Source organism: Diaporthe citri, assembly GCF_014595645.1.
Source record: "Diaporthe citri strain NFHF-8-4 chromosome Unknown scaffold_8, whole genome shotgun sequence".
Lineage (NCBI taxonomy): Eukaryota > Fungi > Ascomycota > Sordariomycetes > Diaporthales > Diaporthaceae > Diaporthe > Diaporthe citri.
Genome location: NW_025064853.1, coordinates 2,269,633 through 2,290,718, shown reverse-complemented (window position 1 = coordinate 2,290,718; position 21,086 = coordinate 2,269,633). Strand labels below are relative to the sequence as shown.

Genomic DNA, 21,086 nt, shown 5'->3' with positions numbered 1-21,086 from the left:
ACAGGTGGTCAAGGGGGGTCGCACTCAATCCACCCCAGGCCCGGGGGACGAGCCAGGCCCATCGCTGGCTTGCTCCCATACAGTAGACTAGCAGGAGAGGGAGAAAGCGCCTTCCACTATCGCGATCCCGTTGTTGTGCCATACACAGTAACAATGCCAGTGGCCAGGCCAGGCAGGTTCTCAACACTAGGCGAGCATGATGCAATGCGCAAGGCGGGCGCGCGAACGAACGCTGGCATCTGTTCGTTGCCCGATTGCGAGGCGGAGTGGATCGCGAACCCCACTCATCCAATTGGCGCTTGCGGACCACCAGAGACCGGTCGCCTGCTAGTCGGTTGTGAGACAGGGGCTCTTTTGGCTGATCGGATGCACCTAAAAACAAACCAGGTGGAAAGCCCCTATCGGGGCCCTGGGAGCTATTCGTCTGGGCAGGCTGCGGAGGGGAGGTCACGTGACGTTGCTTAATAATGGCGCCTTTCCGTATTCGGAAAGGGACGCAAGTGCGTCACGTGGTCCAGCCGGCAGTTTCGATGATTAAAATATACTACATGGGCGCGAGGAGCCCCTCCACCAGAGTGCTGGTTCCTTCCATGCCCGAAACAACGTACCCTAAGGTACCCTGAGATTCTCCAAAGGCAGACCTACTCTTTTTGAGTGCTGGCGTCCTTGGAGGAAGTTTGGGATTGTTTTTCTTGGCATGGGGCACTCCTTTTCGCGGTGGAAGGCCTCGGTCTTCGGACTTCGCGCCGCGAAGGCTGCGGGTGCGTCTCCCGCCTGGGTCGAATTTCTGGGCTCTTTTTCGGGTTTTTCTTTGGCCCGGGATGCCTCTGGGAGACGGCGGGACGAGCCCGGCGATCCTCGCGAAGAGGGCTTTGTCGTGACGGAGCCCGAATTGGGCGTAGGGAGGGGCCCGGCGGTCCTCGAGAGGAGGGCTTTCTGGTGACGGAGCCGGAATTGGGCGTGGGGACAGGCACGGCGGTCCTCTCGAGCAGGGCTTTCTCGTGACGGAGTCTGATTCGGGCGCGGGGACGGGCATGGTGATCCTCGCGAGGAGGGCTTTCTCGTGATGGACCCCGAATCGGGCGTGGGGACGAGCCCGGCGGTCCTCGCGAGAAGGGCTTCTTCGTGGTGGACTCCGTGGTGGACCCCGAATCGGGCGTGGGGACGAGCCCGGCGGTCCTCGCGGGCAGCACTCTCCGTTGACGCAGCTGGAAATGAGCGTGAGGATGTCCACGGTAATGCTGCCGAGCAAGACTTTCTCGTAAGGGAGCCAGACACGGGGCTTCCGAGCGTGACGAGCCAAGCACTTGTCTGATAAACAAACATTGGGGCACGTAGTGTGTGTTGACTGACGCCTGCAGCCGAGGGCCTAGGGGCTCTATCTAGTGCATGCACTGGTACCCACTGGGCCGGCTAGATTCTGCGCAGATGGGAGTATTGGAGGCGTGGGTATGGCTTTGGGGCACGTAGTGAGCTTCGCTGTTTTCTTTCCTTAAGAGCTTGGTATCCTTGTAACCTACTGAAACTGTCCCTAGGGTAAGTTAATGCCGTGATCGTTTCAACTGCGACCAAAGTTAGTGAATAGATTCCGTAGCTGTCGTGGTAATGGCAGATGTGATCAACAGATCTGGTGGAAAGGTAGCTGGGTTCCAAAAGCCCCTGCGCCTCGCGAGGCGCACACTCAAATATGCAGTGCGCCTCGCGAGGCGCAGAGACTCCTGGAAACCAGCTACCCTTGACGGTCACATCAATTCCAAGGACGGCAATGCAGCTCTGGTCAGAGTTACCCTAGACTTTTCGTCATTTTGGCCCAAGTCAAATTGATTGACTGCACATCGCACTTCAAGTCACGCAGCACACGCAGTATGCACTGCAGCTAGACTTACCCTAGAGATTTCGTCATTTTGGCCAAAGTCGAATTGATTGACTGCACTCCAAGCCATGCCAACCGGCTGCTGCACCGAATCAGCCTCCCTCTGCGCAGCCGTCCCCGGTGTTGCCACCAACCGGTACCCCGGACATACCTTCTGCACAACCTGTGCCGGTTCCGAGCGGTGCTCCGCAGCGTGCGTCTCGCCCCATGTCTGCCAGGCACCAGGTCAACTACGAATGGGGTTTGCGGAACCGTGATGCTCGTGGGTATGCACATGGCTCTTGTTTCCGTCAATATTAGACATGAACAACGGGTGATCATGGCCCTCGGACTCCATGATCGTCTGATCATTGTGGCTTCTGTGGTTCTCAAGCCGTAGGTACATCTTCAAGTCTTATACCAAGTCGCATATACACCCCTTGACAACGCCCCGAAATACGCAGCAAAACACGTCGGTACTGATGGTCCACGTAAACCTCACCATGCCGTGCCATTCCAGCATCCCTCACCATCGCGCAACCGCATCCCTTCACGACACCCCACGCTGCTCGAGAACAAGAGGTGACGTCCATGGCAAGAGGGGAAAACATGTCGACTGTACCGGAGGTTGAACCCTTAATATTGCGCCATTTAGCAATTGGTTGCTCAAGTCTTGGCTACAAGGTGCCCAACAACACTGTGTTGATAGTTAGTATGTTGGACTGCGCTTATTTGAATTGGAAATGCTCGTTTTGACCAAAAGTCTAGGGTAACTCAAGACTTATCATAAATTCCGGTGGTTGCAACTATAATGGCAGACTCCCCACCAAAATTAGGTGGGGAGTCTGCGGTATCAGTTGTACTTCTTTTTGGTGGAATGGTCACTGCCTGCGAATGATTGGATGCGGTGGCCTCCTGCGTTTTTGAGTACAGGGTCAGTCATGGTGTCTTACGGAGGATAGGTTGAGGTAGCAAAGCCTCCTGAAGGGTTGGGGTGATGGCAATGATGATGAGGAGTGATGGGTTTGCCGGGATGATTTATGGGTGGAGTTACCTGTGCTCTGTGGTCCCCATTGTCGTCCGTATTGTCGTCTCCGTCATCATCCTTGTTTTCGTCGTCGTTCTTATCCTCCTCCTCCTCTTCCTCCTCTTCAAGTCCTTGGGTATTTTATTACTGGCCTTTGTGTTGTTGAGGCGGCGGGCCTCGGAAGCCGATACCGCCACTGCCCAGGTGGCAATCATCCGCCGCGATCTGGTGGCTGTCGTGGTCTGGCTCTCGTCTTCGTTCTGGATCTCGTCTTCGCTGTCGCCTTTGTCCTTGCTTCGATTCTCTTGTTCGTGTCTTTTCTCGTCTTTGTGGCCGTCCTCATCTATATGTGACTTGTAGAAGGGGTGGCTGTGGTTGTATTCGTCGTGGTGGTTTCGCCTCGGCGTCGGAAATGCTCCAGGCAGAGACGCCATAGAGTTGGCCCGCCTTCGTGGATCTTAGACGTACTGAATACTGTCAGCGTTGTTGCCCGAGGTAATGCCTGCGTTCTTTCCGAACTCCCCCAAAGAGTTCGGCCACCTAACCGTGTTCAGGTAGTGACGTTGTTTAGTGACAGCTCAGCTTGCTCAAGCGGCATGGCGCCGAAAGAGGCAGTAGTGAGTGTTATGCGTCTTGACTGGGTCGTGATAAGCCATAGGCAGTAGAATATAGGGACGGGTCACCACCCGGCCGTATATCACGAACAACAGGTGCTAACATTGCCTGCGGAGACTTCAAAACAAGCAAACAAAGCAACCAACCCCGCCCAATTTCCGTCGACTTATTTATCATCTCGTTTTCTCGCGACGAGGGACAGGTTTCTTCTTCTAACTTCAACTTTGTTCATCCCAAGTCAACTCCATTTTCCCACACAGCATTACTACACACAATACAATGTCGTCCCTTCCCGACTTACACAATATTACGTGGGAGCAGTTTGTGCCCTTGCCGCAATCTGCTTGCAATGGTAACTTTAAGGACTGGAGACAACATGGGTTTCACTGCGTGGTGAACACCATGCTCAACGCATGGCGGGCTGCCGCCTCCTGCCGGTTGTCATGTATCGCCGCCTTGCAGCACCCTGACCTCAGCCACGAGGAACGTATGTGCGTCTCGCAATCCATCGACGTTAGTACAGATGCATGCGAAGATATTGGTTCTGCGGTGTACGCCATGCTTGGCTACTGGCCGTTTACATTTGAGACGGCAGAGCCACTTGGATTCCCGGAAGAATCGACGGAGCAGCAATACGAAATGCGGATTGAGCAGATTCAGCCTGCGCTTTGTCCTCCATTGGCTCAGGATACATCCACGCAATACGATCCGCTCGACGAGGGTCTACCGACAACAACAACAACATCACCACCGCTTCCCCACCACGAGAATTCGACACCCGACGATCTCTCACTTCGACTCGAAGCAGTCTATGTCGCTCCACGGCGGCGTGACCTCCCGCGGACGAAGAGTCCGAAGATTCTGCAGATTCAGGGGCCGCCTCCGAGGCGGACTCGGCGGCGGACTCGGCGGCGGACTCGGCGGGAGAAGCAGACGAAGATGCCGAAGATTTTACCGACTCCCCCGCCGACTCCCACTGAGGAGGATCTCATACATACTGATTGGGAGAGCTCCGTTTTGGGATTGCCGAGGCTGCGGCCGAAAGCTCCTGGACAAGCAGACAAGGCCTAGAGGAGATACGTGTGGTTCGAGGTGGGCGTTCTAAGGAGATGAAAGGGTTCTAGGATCGTGTGTTCAGTACTTATTATTGATTAGAGCATATGGCTTTTAGTAGTCATGGAAGGAGAAAACCAGACATCACATGGAAACCTACTCTTCTCACGTTGGTTAATACAATAGTGTGCAGTTATCCAATTCTTCGGCTTTGATTTAATGATGTCTACAGTCGTTTGATCACCATGATTGCCAGGAAGGAACTTCAATCTCGCGTCAGAAATACCGTTTTGAATTAGTGAAATGCTTTGCTGGGGGCTGTACTGCGGGGTGCTGTGGAGTGTTGACACATGGTGCCTTTGCCCTGAACTAACTGGTGGAGTGATCTTGGGCGAAGGCCGGCATCTTGCACCTGATGCCCTCGCCGTTGACCGTACAGTTTGCACAGGCAGTGCCGGGCAAGGATTTCATGACAGAACCGTCAGGCAGACGTCTGTTTGTATAACAACCAACCCAGTTCCCATGTCCATTCATGCACCTCCTACAAGCGCTCGGCTGGGAGGGGTTGCCAACCATCTGTGTAAGCAAGGCAGCGAGGTTTTCGACCCGTCGGGAAGATCTGTTGCCTATCTGCCATCCCTTTGCACGTTTATTCCTCCGGTGGTTCAGTACAAGTCTGTGGGCGACAGGTAGATCAAGCTACGTATATAGTTAATAAGTGTATATGGAGAACGTAGGCAAAGGACAGGCGTACTAGCCGTGTGATTCTGGGGTTTATGGGACGTCTTTTGCCCGGGTACCTTTTTCGCAGTATCGGATATGCTATACGGGCGGCTTCCCACGCAGAGCCAGGGACAACGGGCGAGCAAGACGCCATAGATAACTCAAATATTGTTTTTCGCCGGGTGACACGACTATTCGGTTCTTCAGTCTGCTTGATGATTATGGCGTAGTTGGCGATGAAGACCTTGGTGGAGACGTCTTCGGAGCCGGACTCGTAGTCGGACTCGCCGCCAACGGCGACTGGCGAGGTCAGCTTGGCGAACGTGTCCAAGCCGTCAAAGGCCAGGACGGCCTTGCTGCCCTTCTCGACTGCTGGGGCTGTGAAGGAAGTCCTGTAGACCCACTGCTTCTCTCCTATGTGGGTGTTGAACCTCCAAGAGGTCGACCGTTCGATGTTGAGGAATATCTGCACACGTTCTTGGGAGGAGCGGTTGGGCAGTGGGGGCTTGTGGTGTTGGTTTTGAAATGGTATGCGATCAATCAGTTTCGTGAATCTTTCTCGGCCAACGATGAAATGGAGACATGCTTGGCAAGGGATTTCCCTCACATGACCCAATCCATCACCAACACCTTACACTACGTCCACCACAACCACGCTCCGGACCCAGCGATAAGGTACAAGCTGTATATCAGTAGAAAGAGCCCGGCTCAGGCTACAATATCATGAGCATTGACCTTCTGTTACTGCATAGTGCACGCAACGCGGAGATCCCGGGGCGAGGTGGCTGGTAGGGGGCTGGAATCATGCCGGGAAAATGTGACACAGCATAATGCGCCACAGGGCATGGCCTCTGTGCTGAGATAAGTATGGCTAGTTCTTTCACTGGGCCCGAATAGCATTCAAACGGTGATCGGAGGACGAGGGTGAACCACAGACTTGATGGTCATTTCGGATCGCAGACTCCCCACCAGATTTTGGTGGGGAGTCTGCGGTCTGGATTAATGTCTATGCAGCACGTTCGGCCTTGCAATTATAGGATCACTTCGGAAAACATGTTGCTGTGGGAGAACATGTTGCCGTGATTGAACAGCTTGAAAAATTATGAACTCATTTGCTGGTTTAGGAGTCTCATGATTACATGTGGAGCAAACCCAAGAGACGAAGGGAGGCATGGGAAGAAGGGCGCCGGGTACTGATTCAGCTTCTAGAAGGACACGACGGAAACTGAGAACATCCGGATATGGTCTGGGGCGTAGATGACGGACACTCAGACCGAGACCTTGAAGTCCACATCAGCATCGTATAAAATCTCGTGAAGGTGGGAAAGATTTTACCGACTATTCTTCTCTCTACCATTCACTCCAGGAAACTGTGCCAAGCGGAAAGAGAAACAACAAGCACGTTCGGGGAAAGACAGTGGTTATCAACCCTTCCTTGGCAGGTGCAGGCTAGCATCTACAACATCAACAATCAACTTCCACGTAAGGGTTGAGAAGGGCATAAAGCACGTTCCTCGTCACGTAAACTTTCTCGTCACTCTCGATAGACACGGAAGGAGGGAGACCTCGTCACAGGTCGTTTGACAACCCGCCAACCTTCAAGAACCTCTTCGCTTCGCTCCAGTTCTGCGAGACCTTTCCCTCCAACACACTCCACACATCACGACTTGTTTCCATACGTGCTATCCCAGGAGACTCAAGAGACCAGAGTAAACGGTTCAAGGTAAGTAATGCTCACACAAGTAACCATGTTCCTCCAAATACATCCATATGGGTTCCTTCCACCAGTCCCGTTTCACTTCACCTGGAAGGAAGCCTTCTTCATACATTACCTTCCCGCCACATACACAAAGGGAGCAGCGCAGCCGAGTCTTTCAACAAACCCTCTACAGACATAGTTCTATTAGATGCTGACCAACTTACCACAAGCACATCCAACGGGTCATCCCAAAAAGTTCGTAGAGGAAGACACCGGCTTCCTGATTACCCACACGGCAAACCCTAGGGGTACAGGACTTTTAACCTTCATTCATAGTCTTCAACTTCTTCACACGCCTTCCCTACTCTTTATTACCGTAAAGCACGTTTTACCTTCCATCCTACTTACATCCACCCATCCATACTCTTGATCATCACCGCCAACCTTCCCATTGCTCTATTTACGCACCCTACATCGCTCACCTACACTTGGGAGCCCATCACATAGCTACACTCAAGATGTCGGACAACCGTGACAACCGTGACAACCGCGGCAGTGGCGACAAGGGCGATAAGCCCCGTCGCTCTGGTCGAATCGAACAGGCGCAGCGTCAGGGCGCGCCTAACTACAACCTCAATCGTGCCTACAATCAACAGAGTGGCCAAGCTTCCCAAGGCGGTCAGGGTCAGGGCAACAACCCACAGCAGCGTGGCCAGCCTTCGGGAAGTGGCCAAGCTCAAGGCAATAACCCACAGAGGGGTGGCTTCGACGGTGACAACCGTCCTGGCTCTAACAGCAGCAGTCGTCCCGCATCCAATGCCGGCAGTCGCCCAGGTTCTGAGTCCGGTAGTCGCCGGGGCTCTGACGCTGGCAGTCGGCACGGCTTTGATGATGGCAGCCGCCCTGGCTCTGACAATGGCAGCCGCAGGAACTCTCCTAGACCTGGACCAGCCAGACTTGTCTCACAGGAACCCGGAGATCAACGTACGTCACCTCCCTCCCAACATTGCAGCTGCATAATTGCCGACACATACTGACTATTCGAAGCTCTCTCCAATGTGTACCAGCGAAGAGGCGGAAGCCATCAGCGATCCATCTCGTCTGGGTCCTCTGGATCCGGTGGCTTTGAGGTTCTCAACCAGGCACCACCTGTTTTTCCGCGTGACCAGCCTCCTTCCGGTAACATACAGGGAGCCAGACCCTCTGGATCTAGCCAGCAAGCTGTAGGACGTGCTTCTGGAGGACCGCGTGCTCCGACAATGGTGGCTCGTGGAGGTCCAGGTCGATCGGTGGGCGGCTACCTATCCCGTACGCCAGAGCGTGACGTGCGACGCAGAGAGTCGACTCCGCTGAGTGATTCTGACCAGTACTGTGAGGTAGACAGTGACCTTGGTAAGTTCACATCTAATATTATAATGAATATATCAATTGATGCTAATGATTATAGAAATCACTGGGTCCCAAGAGACTGTGCGTCCTCGTCAACCCCAGGTGCCTCCGCAGGCCATCCCTTATAAGGGTTACCCGTCTCGCGGCGGTCGCAGTAGCAGCAGCGCGAGTGGAAGCGGCCGTGGCCAGTCTCAGCCACTTCGTGGCAGCCAGCGCAGCACAGCACAGGTTGAGATGCAGAAGCTTGCCGCCTCGGGTGCTCGCCTTAGGCACCAGACTGCGGTGCACAACATGACGATGCACATTCTTCGAACTGAGCAGCAAGAGATCTTCCAGAACGCTACTTTGGAGGAGCTCCAGAATGGCCCCCAGTATGGACAAGTTCGTGCACGCGTGATGCGAGGAATTGCAGAGGGAACGATTGACCAGGCGACCCTCGCCCGCTTTGGTGGCGATCCCCCTGCTGGTGGTGGTGGTACGTTGGGCAAGGGAAACAACCGACGTGGAGGAGGTGCTGGAGGAGGTGCCGGCGGACTTGCGGGCGTTTAAGCCCTCACACGAGCTTCACTGTCTCACACGGCAAACAGCATGATATGCCGGAATCGGATGTCTATGAGGTTTTCAACTTTTGCGATGATTTCTAACGACACGGCAACAGTATGGATGTCTATGGAGTGCTTATTCGAGCACAATTGGGGTTTCAGGCCACAGTCTTTGCGTTGATTTCTTTCAGATATGGAAGATAGGAACAGGCGTCTCCAACATAGAGATGAGAGCAGTGCTAGATGCAACGATGGGCATCATTGGACGAATCAAGATAGTTGTTACCATGGCATTTTGGCGCCGGGAAAGGGAAGCCTGAGGCCGGGAAACGGCATATGGCTGTGGAAACATGGCAGCATAACACACGATGGTCTGGGGGACTCGTTGACTTTGCTTTATTTGCTTGTGGGCGATGGATTACACTCTCGATAATGCGATGGTTTCACAATGATGGGGGCTCTTTGCTCTGTGAATCTGTGTGGCTCCTGTGGTATTACCTGAAGGAAGACCCAACGAACTTCCTCCTGCCATATCCATCTGCAAGGTTATGCCCAAAAAAGAATTATGCAACACCCATATCCGATTCTCCCTAGGCAGTGGCCATTCTACTAATCAGGAGTGCATCTAAGAACACAGACTCCCCACCAAAATCTGGTGGGGAGTCTGCGATCTCAGTTCAACTTACCTGTCTGTGTGAAAACATTAACTCAGCCAGCCTAGGTCAACAGCCCCTAATTGCAAGTAATATGAGGAACACAGGGTACAGTGTTGCTAGAAATGAATGGACTGCGGGACAATTTATTTGCAGTTGTGAGTAGTAGATACCTATAGACTTCAAGGAAACGCAGACTAACACTGTAATTTTTTAAAAAGATTTTAGAAGGAATGAAATAGCCAAACAAAGAGACTCAACAGACAAATAACGAACTGAACAGACAATACTTTGAATGATCAACCACGTCGACAAATAAAACCGGCGAGGCAGGTGACGACGACCCACGATTCTCAGTTCCTCCTCCCTTTCTTCCGTCCACCCTGGGTGGAGTTAGCCCCTACTGCGTCGCCAAGTCTCTCGTCATCTGCGACAGCCTTCCCTTTACCCTTGTCCTTCGCAGTGCTCGGAGCAGCATGGTCCTCTGACGCCGCCGGCGCCACACCTGTGGATTCCGCAGGTGGACCTGTTCCTGCACCATCAAAGCCAGCACCTGTGACTTGAGGAACTTCGTCCGTAGATCCGGTACCCGGGTTGACTGCCGCTAGAGCTGTGCCTGAGGAACCACCTTCGTTGCCGCCGACCGTGTCCTGCGTGCTGGGACCTGAAGACGACTGCGTGTTTCTCTTAGAAGGTGCACCGGCCTGAAGTCGTTTCTTCATTTGTGCCTTGATCTTGGCGTTCTTGTTGTCTGCCGGGGTAGGAGATGCTGGGAGGCCATTCGAAGATGAAGGTTGACCGTTCTTGGTTGGTGTCTGGGGCATCTTTGGCTTCGAAGGGGAGAGGTTCGCAGAACCAAACATACCAGTACTTCCTCCCTGCCCATCCAGCTGAAAAATCTCACGTGGGATAATAACCGGGATCTGGATGTGAACCGCACATTCCTGTAGGAAGTTTGTGTTCAGCATGCCGACAAAATACCCGTTGAAGCAGTATCTCTTCCCATCGCGTTGGAGATAACCTCCTAGCCCTAGTGAACTGCTGAATTTCTTTCGAAGCTGCGTTGCTGACTTGGGAATGATGATGAGAATATGGAATGCATAATTGCCTGTCCCCGGGCAGGTCAAAGACACAGACTGGTCCTTCTCATACTCGGGTAGCATGTTGAAGTATGTGGTCATTCGCATGAAACCCATGGCGTTTTTGATCTCCCATGCAGTCATCCACCAAGGCAGGTCTTCCGCTGGCTTCCATGTAAACGCCATTGGATCGGCTACCGCTATTCCATTAGCCGAGACAACGCTGCTTGGGAAGTTCAACCCGGACGGGATTTTAAGGCCAGCCCTGGGAAAAGGTTAGCAGGTGACTCTAGAATGGGCCAAGAATTACTTACTTCTGGAATGTATCCTCATATATAAATCCATACTGAGATATAGTCGACTGTCTGTGCTGTGTCATTGTCTCACTACCATTGATAACATTCATCTCAGATCGGACTAAATTTGGGTAGAAGCTGAGGATACAAGACCAAGCATGCTGTTCCAAGACATCATCTGGGGGCGGGTCCCGTGAGTAATGGGGGCACCACACTGAGATATATGACGATTCTCCCTCGGTCACAAGAATGTCAGATTCGTTGGTCATGTAGGGTTGGGTCCGGATAGGGATACGGAGCTTGATCTCCTTCGAATTCTTGAACATGCGGTGTGGTCGCCTCCAGGTGTTTTCATATCGCCGGCTTTTTGACAGCACATGTAGTTGGAGACCTCCGAAAGACTCGCCAGACTTCATGTGATCGTCTCCTAAGATGGGTATGGTCTTTGCTTCGGATTCCGGCCATACAATCGTTCCCCTAGGGTTGGTGTATTTAGGACCATCGGCTGGGTCGTCGTTGTCTGACCAGTCCACGTCGGAAGGAACATCAGAGTCTTCCTCGAAGTCCTCGAACTCAGCGTTCATCTCAACGTCTGACATGATGGGTATAAGGATGTATTGAAGTAAAGAGGGAGGAGACTATAAATGATATGGGCTCATGTGTGGTCTAGGAAGATGATGTCTTGTTCCAACTATCAAGATGTGAGTCAAGACGAGGGTATTTATATTTGAGACATCCTAGGTTAACAGTACTGGCTTCGCACGACCTGGTCCTTCTCACGGCTGAAATTTCCGTATTAGGCCGCGAATTTGGCCCACTCAAGGCGAGCATTGCTAAACCAGTCAGCCATCAGCGAGGATATCACAGCATCGTGCCTGATGATTCAGTTTGGGCGCAACTGGCCGCGGAACACGCGGTTACGAATCTCCATGCAACGTGTCTTTCTGACAGCCCTCGCAGAACCAAGAATGTCTATCATGTTGATTTCAGAGGCCAAGATGCTGAGAACAGTAACAGATCATCCTCAACGCCGTCGTCGGAGATGTGATGGTCGTCGAAAGCTTCCGTGTCATGCGGGTTCTGCTCGTGGTGTCGTTCGATATCTAGACGTTGTCTCGCCGAATTCCATGTTTTAGTAATGCATGCATATAGTCGAGTTATTTGCTCTTGATTGTAACGTTGTTGCATGCCTAATCCGTATAGATCACCTCAGATCTGCGACCGTTTTAGGAACCGGTAAATGTGTCAGGCGCTTCTGAATTCCATGCAATGAAACTTCTGCCAGCAATGCTACGCATTGCAGAGTAGTAGCGGACCCACTGCACGAGTTCTAGGCGGCTGCGGATGTTGTGGGCGGCTTTTCCGATTCTCCATCTGCAAGTTATCTCCACCTACTCTACCTAGTTTCGGCGATTATGCATCATCTGACAGACAAGGTCAATATTGGTGGTTGTTTGAATACTCAAGTGGGATGATATATGATTAACATGGCAAATGATATGTAGATACTGACAGTAGAGAGCTTTACAGGGTCTCTGGCATACCCAGGTTTGATTTAATTCTCAGATTCCTTGAGATCTAGCTGTTTTGTTAAAGTGTTTACGTTGTTGTATAATCGTGACAGAACGCAATAAGAAGCACGAGTCAAGAACAAAATTACATACTATCCATACCAAATCCTATAAGAAAAGATGTCTCAGGCACAGGTATCACGAATCTTCAACCCGCCCAGACAGCGTGATGGGCAGCAATATGGGCTCCGGGTGCTTGCGAGTGCCGGACCCGCGCCGGCTCCCCTAGACCGCGCCGAGGTACTCAGAGACCTTCCTCCTCGGTCGGTGAGAAAGCGCAAAGCCAAGTCGACAACAGCTGCCGTAGACGGGGCCGAAGCAGACCAAAATTCGGGCGCTCACCGGCCCAAAAAACGACGGGTGGCAACCAGGAATACTGATCGCGCGAGTCCACACGCCTCCTCAACACAGAGGAATGACAATGCCCCAGCCCCCAGACACCTTCAGGAGGCTTGTTTGGCACGCTCAGTTCAAATGATTACTGAGGAATTCGAGGACAAGAAGCGGTTATCTGAGCAGGATGCTGGATTCACAATGGCAGACCCTGATCTTCAAGTCCGGATCGCAAAAGAGTGCTATGGAAAACTTCATGACACAGATCCAGATACTGGTGAAAAGCTTCCGAGGGGTATGCTACCAGAAAGAGCGTGCGTATGGTGTCAAATCGTGTGTCCCGGCACGGACTTTGTGGAGGAACCTTGGGAGTGGCAGCAATATTTCGACAATCTTATACCCGGTGACCAGGAAGCAATTTCACATATCACAAGGTGTGACTTGTGTTTCCCCAAGAGTGCACCTGCAGGAGGAGACAGCCAGTCTTGGAAGATACGACCAACCTGTAAGGAATGTCACCAAAGCATGGCGACCACTGTCCCTGCAGGGGCGGCACAGCTAAGGAAGGGACAATTGTCTAATTATGCCTCGCATGGGCAATATCTCCTACGGTGTGCGCACCAATATCCAAAGGAACTATGCGACCTTTCCCCGATCGAGGAGAAGATCATCGGGATCAATATGGCTTATGGTTTCATCACAAAGCTTCGCATGGACTTGCAATGGATTGGTCCAAAATACCGAAAACACATTAAAGGTCATATATGTGTGTTTCCAAGTCCGATATCTGATCTGTGCACAAATGTGCTGCCAAGGGCTCTTGGGTCCACGCTCGAGAACGTCCTGGTGATATGGAGTGGGAAGATGCAGCCCAAGGCGAAGGACCTTTCCTCCTTTCTCAGCATCCGTCCGGCCTATGTCGCGAGAGCACTAATGTGGTTAAGGCGGAACAACCCTTTATATGCGAATATACAAATCGATGACGACGAGCTGACTTTGTGGACCGAGGACTACATTGCTGAATGCCTAAGAGGATGTGTTCAACACTTTGAACCTACGGCTGAAGAGGAGGCCCACACGGCGAATTATGTCCCATCCGAGGAACTTGGAGTAGAGACAGGGTCGGGCCAAGGAAACAGTACGAGTACCAACGAGAGGGTGGACCTGTCGGCAAATGATCCCGACGAAAATACGTTCCCAAGCGAGCGTGGTCTCGGGTTTACCGAGACGGGAGATGCGCAGGGGGATTTGGAAGATGCAGAAATACCAGAAGGTTAGATGTCCCAATCACTATATCATTATATTGCTATAACTCATACCGCAGACTCCCCACCACATTTTGGTGGGGAGTCTGCGGTACAGGTTCCCTGGCATTATATGTCAGCACACGCAAGCATATCTGTATAATACATCAGCCTGACCTGTGTACAGACTTGATTGATAACTCAGCCACCACAACGACAAGACGGACTTCATCTGGTGTCTTTCCCATAGACAACCCAATAAGCCCAACGGATTTAGAGCAGCTCCATCCAGCTTTCATGGCGATGGGCGTACGCGGACAGGAGCTGCAAGACTTCCAGTCCCGAGACATAACACCTGATACCGTCCCGAGCAGAGCTCCGTCAGAAGAACCAATGGGTGATCCTGTGATGGACATGAAGGAGACACCTTATATGGAACCGTTTATCCATGTGAAACGCGGGGACAACTTTGCTGCATCAGAAGACCCAGCCTATTGGGCAAAGACCTTTCCATGTCTATTCCCATGGGGAACCGGGGGTGTACGGCAATGTGTTCTCGACGAGAACGGTAACAACAAAGACGCCGGGCATGGTCGTCCACTTGGACTGAAGCTGTGGGCAAGGCTGCGCCTCCTACGGCATGGTGGGCGTTTTGCAAAGCACCCAGTATTCGCGTTTCTTGTCTACAACATACTCACCCGTGCCGGGAACCGACGTATCAGCATGCAACAGGTGACAAAGGCTTCCTTCGAGGCATTTCAAAATGTCCTCCCACGCCTGACGCCGGCCCGTCTCGAGAGGGCAGCTGCCGAGATGAAGCTGCACGGTGTTACGACGGACAAGGATATTCAGCAATTGCTGGGGCAATTAACGTCGTTTGGCTTCCTTTCAGCATTCTCAACTGAGTCAAGGTTGTTGATGCGTCGTCGCATAAAGGCTGCCGTTGTACGCCACAGTCTTCCAGCAATATGGTTTACAATCAATCCGAACGATCTTACGAATCCTATCAGGATACAACTTAGCATGAAACGTTCCTCACTGCCAGAAGAATTAGAGGATGTTCTCGGTCGCCTGAGCAATGCACGTGAAAGGCTGAAACTCAGTGTTGAGGATCCAGTCAGCGCCGCCATCTTCTTCTACCACGAGATATCAGTCTTCTGTAACCAGTTCCTGCGGATTGGTGAACCATCATCAATCGGTCGGGTTTCCTTCTACTTCGGAGCAGTGGAAACAAACGAAAGAGGCATGCTACACATGCATGGGATGATATGGCTTCAAGGCAACCTTGCCTTCCCTAATATGGCCTCACTGCTTTCATCAACCGACTCAGACACCCAAGACAGGCGAAAGTCACTTGAGGAATCATTACTGAGATGGTGTGATTCGAATTTTGTGGAGACCCTTGATGAGAATACCTCGGAAGATACGGACATATCTCAACCAGATCGTCATACGCTCCACCCTGATGTACTATCGCAAGACACAGACACGGCCTGGTGCAATCTCCTCAAGGATGCCAACCGTTGTGCTAGGACATCTCAGCGACACAGCCACACAGCAACCTGTTACAAGTACCGGAAAATGCAAAAGGAAAAGGATAAGAGATGTCGTTTTGGAGCACCGTGGAGCATTGTTGAGAGGTCGCACATCACAGACGAAGGCGTCATTAAGTTGAAACGCAACCACGACCGCGTTGTACGATACAACACGATCCTTGCAGCAGCATTCAGGCACAACCACGACTTCACCTTCATGCATACAAAGACCCGGGGTCTCTCAGCTATGTACTACATGACGGAATATTCAACAAAGCTTGATGCGCCAACGTACAAGCGTCTTGCATACGCGGCAAGAGTTCAAGCAATGGGCCCTGAAGAATCTGCCGACGATGATGGAGATGATTCACCTAGGACCACAGCCGTTCGAAACACAGCCCGGCAATTCCTTATGAGAGTTGCGAACCGTCTCTCAACCGAGCGCGAATTGTCGTCCGTCGAGGTTGTCGCTGATATCTTGAACTACGACTTCTTTATAACGCCGCTATCTGAAAGAGACAATCCGTGGCCGTCCTTGAATATGAACATGCTATACAACGCTGTCTGTAATACTTGGCCAGCTGCGCAAGAAAGGGTTGCAGGACTGAACCCAGCCATGAAGTTTGATGACTCTGTGATGCTAACAAACAAAGGACAACGTTTGTTACATATCCAGGCATACCCTCATCGTGGCCCAGTCTTCGATCATCTTTGCTTATACGATTACATGCTCTTTGTCAAACTCAAACGGCCTATGAGTGTTGACATGAGGAGGCCGTGGTTTGTCCCATTTCCGGAGGGATCTCCCATACCACTTGGATGGGTTCAGCAAATCCGAAAGAAAGAACTTGCTGTTCCTGTCCCAACAGGTTATGTCGACTCAGATTTTGCATCACAGGACGATGAAAAGCCATTCCGAGCAGCAATCCACCACTTGGGTATGTTTGTCCCATGGCAACATTTCGCTGGAGAAACAGACCTGAGCCCTTCAGAAGTCTGGGAAACTAAGCACGAGAACCTGGAGGAGCGCCTGAAGACATACGCAGCCAATATTCAGCATCTACGGCGTTCGGCGGAAGACGCGAGGGTTGATGCAAAGGCATGGGCGGAGAAGTGTCTTGGTGCTGACAAGCTGCCCGCCGTTAATGTGGCTGATGATCCGGATGATCCGGAACTCCCAACCTCAGCAGCCGAGCAGGCTGTCCTCCTCGGGAGAGTACTCTCCACCGAAGCGAAGCAGAGTCAGGGATTAAAGAGCCTGACCGAATTTGTTGAAGGCCTCCCCGCCATGTCTGATTCACTTGCTGAAGGATGGACAGCTGACCTATCCAATGATCCGTCAAATGCTGGGCTATGTGGAAATGATGTCAGGGGTTTTCTGACGGCACAGAAAGACGTCAACGACATCATGATCTCCGATACCTTCGGAGAGGGCGTTGAAGAAGACAGCACACCACGGGCAGCCGATAATATGTACGACTCATATACCAACCACGGGGACCGCGGAACAGAGACCATGGAGTTAGGCTTCATCCCAAGGAAACGCTGGGTTGTGGTTGGAAAAGAGATTGTAAAATTGCTGTCACTCAATACCAAGCAAGCCCTTATTCTTCTCTATGTGGCACGGCATCTGGACCATCTCCAGAGCGCAACAGATGTTCAGTCAGAAAGACCCCAGAGACTACTGTACATCGGCGGAGGCGGTGGAGTCGGCAAGAGTCACCTTATCCACGCACTGGCGACAATGTTTCGGATAAAGGGCGAGAGCTGGGCGCTACAGATAACCGCTCAGACTGGGGCTGCCGCAGCAAATATCAACGGACGAACCCTTCATTCAGCAATTGGCGTGGATATCAAAGGTAGGGGCAACAAGCATACCCAGATTCTGAAATCCCGGTGGAAGAAGACCAAGATGCTTATACACGACGAAGTGAGCATGACTGCTGGTGACTTCTTCTATGATATGTCTAAACGCCTAGGGGATCTGTGTGATACGAACAAAGAAGATCAACCTTTTGGTGGTATTCCTTTTGTCATAGTTCTTGGAGATTTTGCTCAGTTTGAGCCTGTGAAGGGTATTTCTCTCATATTTCCTAATAAGAACCACAGGAATCCTTCTGAGAAGACGGATGATCAAACCGGAAAGGAACCCTCCTCGTCTCGGGTCAACGAGGCTTCAAAACACCACATGGGATTCGAGCTGTTCAACAAGTTCCGAGACGTGATCATCCTCGATGAGCAGATGCGCGCAAAGGGTGACCCAGAACTGCAGGAAATGCTGGGCAGCATGAGGGCAGGTGAACCCCCAGACAAGTTCTATACACGGCTCATGGACCAGGTTGTACAACCCGATGAGGCCCTCGGTTGGGAGCACGGCACGAGGGCTATCACTCCACGGAACGAGTCGCGGTGGCGAATGAATATGGATGCCGTACTCTGCTTTGCAAGAAGCCGTGGTCAGGCCTGTCGGATATTTATGTCAACCCATATGTGGAACTCCACTGACCCTGACGAAAAAGAGAAGATAGTTGCCCAAGGGGACAGCGGCCAGACAGATATCCCAGGCATTTTCTTCTATACGGACGGGATGCCCGTGATAACCAACAAGAACCAATATCCCGGGCTCAAAGTCATGAACGGAACAGAGTTTACAGCCTCTGGAGTCATCGTTGACGACCAGGCCCGTGGCCTCGAGATTGGTGAAAACGTCTTTGTCCACTTTGGACCCCCTGCGGCAATCCTTTTACAATCCGAAGCCACAAAAGACCTGCGAATCGAAGGTTTGCCAGAAGGTACAATTGCCCTGGGACCAGATACTATTCATTTGTCTGGCGATAAGTTCAGTTTCCTTAGGACGTCCGGGACAGTCTGCAAGCGAAAGGGTCTGCCCTGTACGCCAGCGTTCGCCATCACAGACCACAAGGCACAAGGGAGGACATTTGACAAGATTTTGGTCGAGCTCACAGGTCGGAAAAGGAGCTCAAAGAAGTTCGAGCCCATCAGTGCGTATGTGTCCTTATCGAGGTGTAGAAGCCTCGCGGGTGTTAAGGTTTTGAATCGAGTTTCAAAAGAGAATTGGCAGAATGCAGCGATACCCGCAGCACTACGTCGGGCGCTTGCAAACCTCCAAGAACGTGATGCAGCTACACAACGAAGATGGAAAGCAGAGCGGGCTTAGAAAAGGTTGATAGTAGGTGTGCAGTAAGAAGACGATGTAGTAAGATAGAAATAAAACGAACAACTGTGCCCAGCTGGGCCTGGGCTGATTCTTGAGAGTCACAGCCCACGAGCGTGTGCAATTACGTGTAGGAAACGTTGATCTGCTAGGAATTGAGCGAAAAGCGAGAAAGTCTAGGGTAACTGTAGGATGGAATTAATCCCTTCCTCATTGTATGAACTTTTTCAACTTATATTTATGACTGCAGACTCTCCACCTGTTTTAGGTGGGGAGTCTGCGGTTTTAAATAATTAAATAAAGTAGACATAATGGAAGCCTATAACAAACTTCACACGAAGTTGCACCTTGCGATAGTTCCTGACACAAGACAACTTACCCTACCTAGACTTTGTTATATTTGAACGGTTGCTTTGCATACATGACGACAGTGACAAAAAGAAAGCTCGTGAGGGTACTATGACTGTCCCAGGATTTGAACCTCCAATACCTCAGACGCAGAGGCCATTCCCCATGTATCTGTTGTGAAGAGGTAAGTTTATGAAAGCATTATGGTTAAAAATAGATGCTGATGATAGCGTGAGCAAGTTTATTGTTGGGATGAGAAGAGGCATGCCGAAGACAATCTTCCCGGCCCTCTTGCCATCTGCAGGGCACAAGGATTAGTACCGTCCTGGCCACGGGACTATCTTATTCAAGTACTCGACCTCTTCGGCAGTAGCATCGCTAGAGCCGGGAACTCACGATGGCACTCTAGGTAGGGCAACCTTGAGCTTTGTGTTACCCATGAGCCAGCCCTGTTTGATGTGCTCCATGGCGGTAAGGAGAGGGTCAGGAGGAGGATGAGCACGCCATGACGCCGGAAATGGGCGCAGAGACGACCATGGCGATGCTGGCGAGGAGCACGTTCTCATGACGGAGCCGAAAACGGACATAGGGACGACCATGGCGAACCTGGCGAGCAGAGCTTTCTCGCAACGATGCCAGAAATAGACGTCCCAAGTGCAAAGAGCCGGGCACGAGTGTGATGTGTAGTTATTTGTGCAATCGACGGACTGCTCTTATGTAGATTGATTCAAGCAATGTGATGTGACAGAAACATTCCGAGCAGGCTTGAGCAGTATGAACTAAGCAAGCAGTACGGCTTGATTATGGCAGACTGAGCGGCAGGTCGAGATGACTTCTACAGCGGAAGGCGAGCTGTCAAGATACATTGACACTCTGAGCAGACCTGGACAGTGTGACTTGAGCAGAGCGTGACTGAGAGGATCCCGTCAAGACCCAACCAGTCTGCAAGGCGGTATTGGCCCCCGAGTGTTTCCTCGTCGCATATTTGAGCAAAGAATAAGCTGCCATCTGCATTATATAAACCAAGAAGCAAGCTGAACATATTACCCCTGAATTTGAAGTGGTACACACTGATTATGCAGCCGCCATGGGATGTGGCAGGGGTTTGTTTGCGCAGTGGTAGAGATCCTGTGCGCCTGGTGAGGCGCACGCCTAAACTGGGTGTGCGCCGCACCAGGCGCACGGACCACCTACCTCCTGTCAACAAAACCTCCCTGCAGAATCCCATGTTGACAAACACGGAAGGTGCAACCACGACTGCATCAGCATCTGCACAGCAGCAGCAACAACACAACGACAACTCATTATTTACATATTGTTCAAACCCCTCTTCATCTACATCGAGACAGAGCATCAAGTGAGATCATTCCCATCCATTTATTTGCAGGTTCTGACATGTGGTTGCGCAGGAACAATGGCCTCTGCAGCACCCGTCGTTGCGCGTAAGTCAACCCTCCACCACACCCACACACCTGAACACATCTTCCCCTGCCGTGCGCCTGACGAGTCGCAAAGCTTGATCCATTGCTAACACTTCTGCAGAAACCCCAACCGCTTAGCAGGTGGTCTGGGCCGCCATCCCGGAGGTGCAGCAAGCTTTCCCCTCCGGTCAGCCCCCTGACAATGCCGGGGTCAGGCGGGTGCAAGACCTCCCGGCCATTCACTCTCTGGTGGTCAGCTCGTCCCGTCGAGCAGACGCGCGTGGGTTCTCCGTCTGCCCCGGCAACCTCGTTGCCGCCATGGTCCAGGTCTCGGGCGTCACCGAGGCACTCGCGTGCCGAAAGTGTGCCTCTGGCTTCGGTCTGTGGGCGGGCTGCGTCACCAACCCGGCCCAGGTGAGTCAAGGGTACGGTGTCCCCGCGCGCTGTTGTGCCAACTGCGCGTACAACCGGAAGTCCACCGGTTGCCAGTGGACCGTTGGACCGGTTCCTGCTTTGGCAGGTCCCGCCCAG

The 21,086-nt window shown here is 52.1% G+C and overlaps 7 protein-coding genes across 7 annotated transcripts; 3 read left to right on the top strand and 4 right to left on the bottom strand.

Moving 5' to 3' along the window:
• Positions 1–544: 544 nt before the first annotated feature.
• On the bottom strand, positions 545–2,210 carry INS49_014990 (uncharacterized protein; the record flags this gene model as incomplete). Its single annotated transcript, XM_043175677.1, has 4 exons — positions 545–1,282; positions 1,887–1,955; positions 2,025–2,084; positions 2,148–2,210. The coding sequence occupies 4 exons, from the start codon at positions 2,208–2,210 to the stop codon at positions 545–547; spliced, it is 930 nt and encodes a 309-aa protein (XP_043020634.1).
• A 692-nt stretch (positions 2,211–2,902) lies between these two features.
• Positions 2,903–3,313, bottom strand: INS49_014989 (uncharacterized protein; the record flags this gene model as incomplete). The annotated part of the gene is made up of 1 exon (XM_043175676.1): positions 2,903–3,313. The coding sequence occupies one exon, from the start codon at positions 3,311–3,313 to the stop codon at positions 2,903–2,905; it is 411 nt and encodes a 136-aa protein (XP_043020633.1).
• A 583-nt stretch (positions 3,314–3,896) lies between these two features.
• INS49_014988 (uncharacterized protein) lies at positions 3,897–4,565 on the top strand (the record flags this gene model as incomplete). Its single annotated transcript, XM_043175675.1, has 1 exon — positions 3,897–4,565. The coding sequence occupies one exon, from the start codon at positions 3,897–3,899 to the stop codon at positions 4,563–4,565; it is 669 nt and encodes a 222-aa protein (XP_043020632.1).
• A 647-nt stretch (positions 4,566–5,212) lies between these two features.
• INS49_014987 (uncharacterized protein) lies at positions 5,213–5,891 on the bottom strand (the record flags this gene model as incomplete). The annotated part of the gene is made up of 3 exons (XM_043175674.1): positions 5,213–5,246; positions 5,348–5,824; positions 5,878–5,891. 3 exons carry the CDS (start codon positions 5,889–5,891, stop codon positions 5,213–5,215), a joined length of 525 nt encoding a protein of 174 aa, XP_043020631.1.
• A 1,596-nt stretch (positions 5,892–7,487) lies between these two features.
• On the top strand, positions 7,488–8,196 carry INS49_014986 (uncharacterized protein; the record flags this gene model as incomplete). Its single annotated transcript, XM_043175673.1, has 3 exons — positions 7,488–7,740; positions 7,772–7,953; positions 8,017–8,196. The coding sequence occupies 3 exons, from the start codon at positions 7,488–7,490 to the stop codon at positions 8,194–8,196; spliced, it is 615 nt and encodes a 204-aa protein (XP_043020630.1).
• Positions 8,197–8,228: 32 nt separating this feature from the next.
• Positions 8,229–8,907, top strand: INS49_014985 (uncharacterized protein; the record flags this gene model as incomplete). Its single annotated transcript, XM_043175672.1, has 2 exons — positions 8,229–8,361; positions 8,417–8,907. The coding sequence occupies 2 exons, from the start codon at positions 8,229–8,231 to the stop codon at positions 8,905–8,907; spliced, it is 624 nt and encodes a 207-aa protein (XP_043020629.1).
• Positions 8,908–9,906: 999 nt separating this feature from the next.
• On the bottom strand, positions 9,907–11,527 carry INS49_014984 (uncharacterized protein; the record flags this gene model as incomplete). The annotated part of the gene is made up of 2 exons (XM_043175671.1): positions 9,907–10,897; positions 11,139–11,527. 2 exons carry the CDS (start codon positions 11,525–11,527, stop codon positions 9,907–9,909), a joined length of 1,380 nt encoding a protein of 459 aa, XP_043020628.1.
• Positions 11,528–21,086: the final 9,559 nt, after the last annotated feature.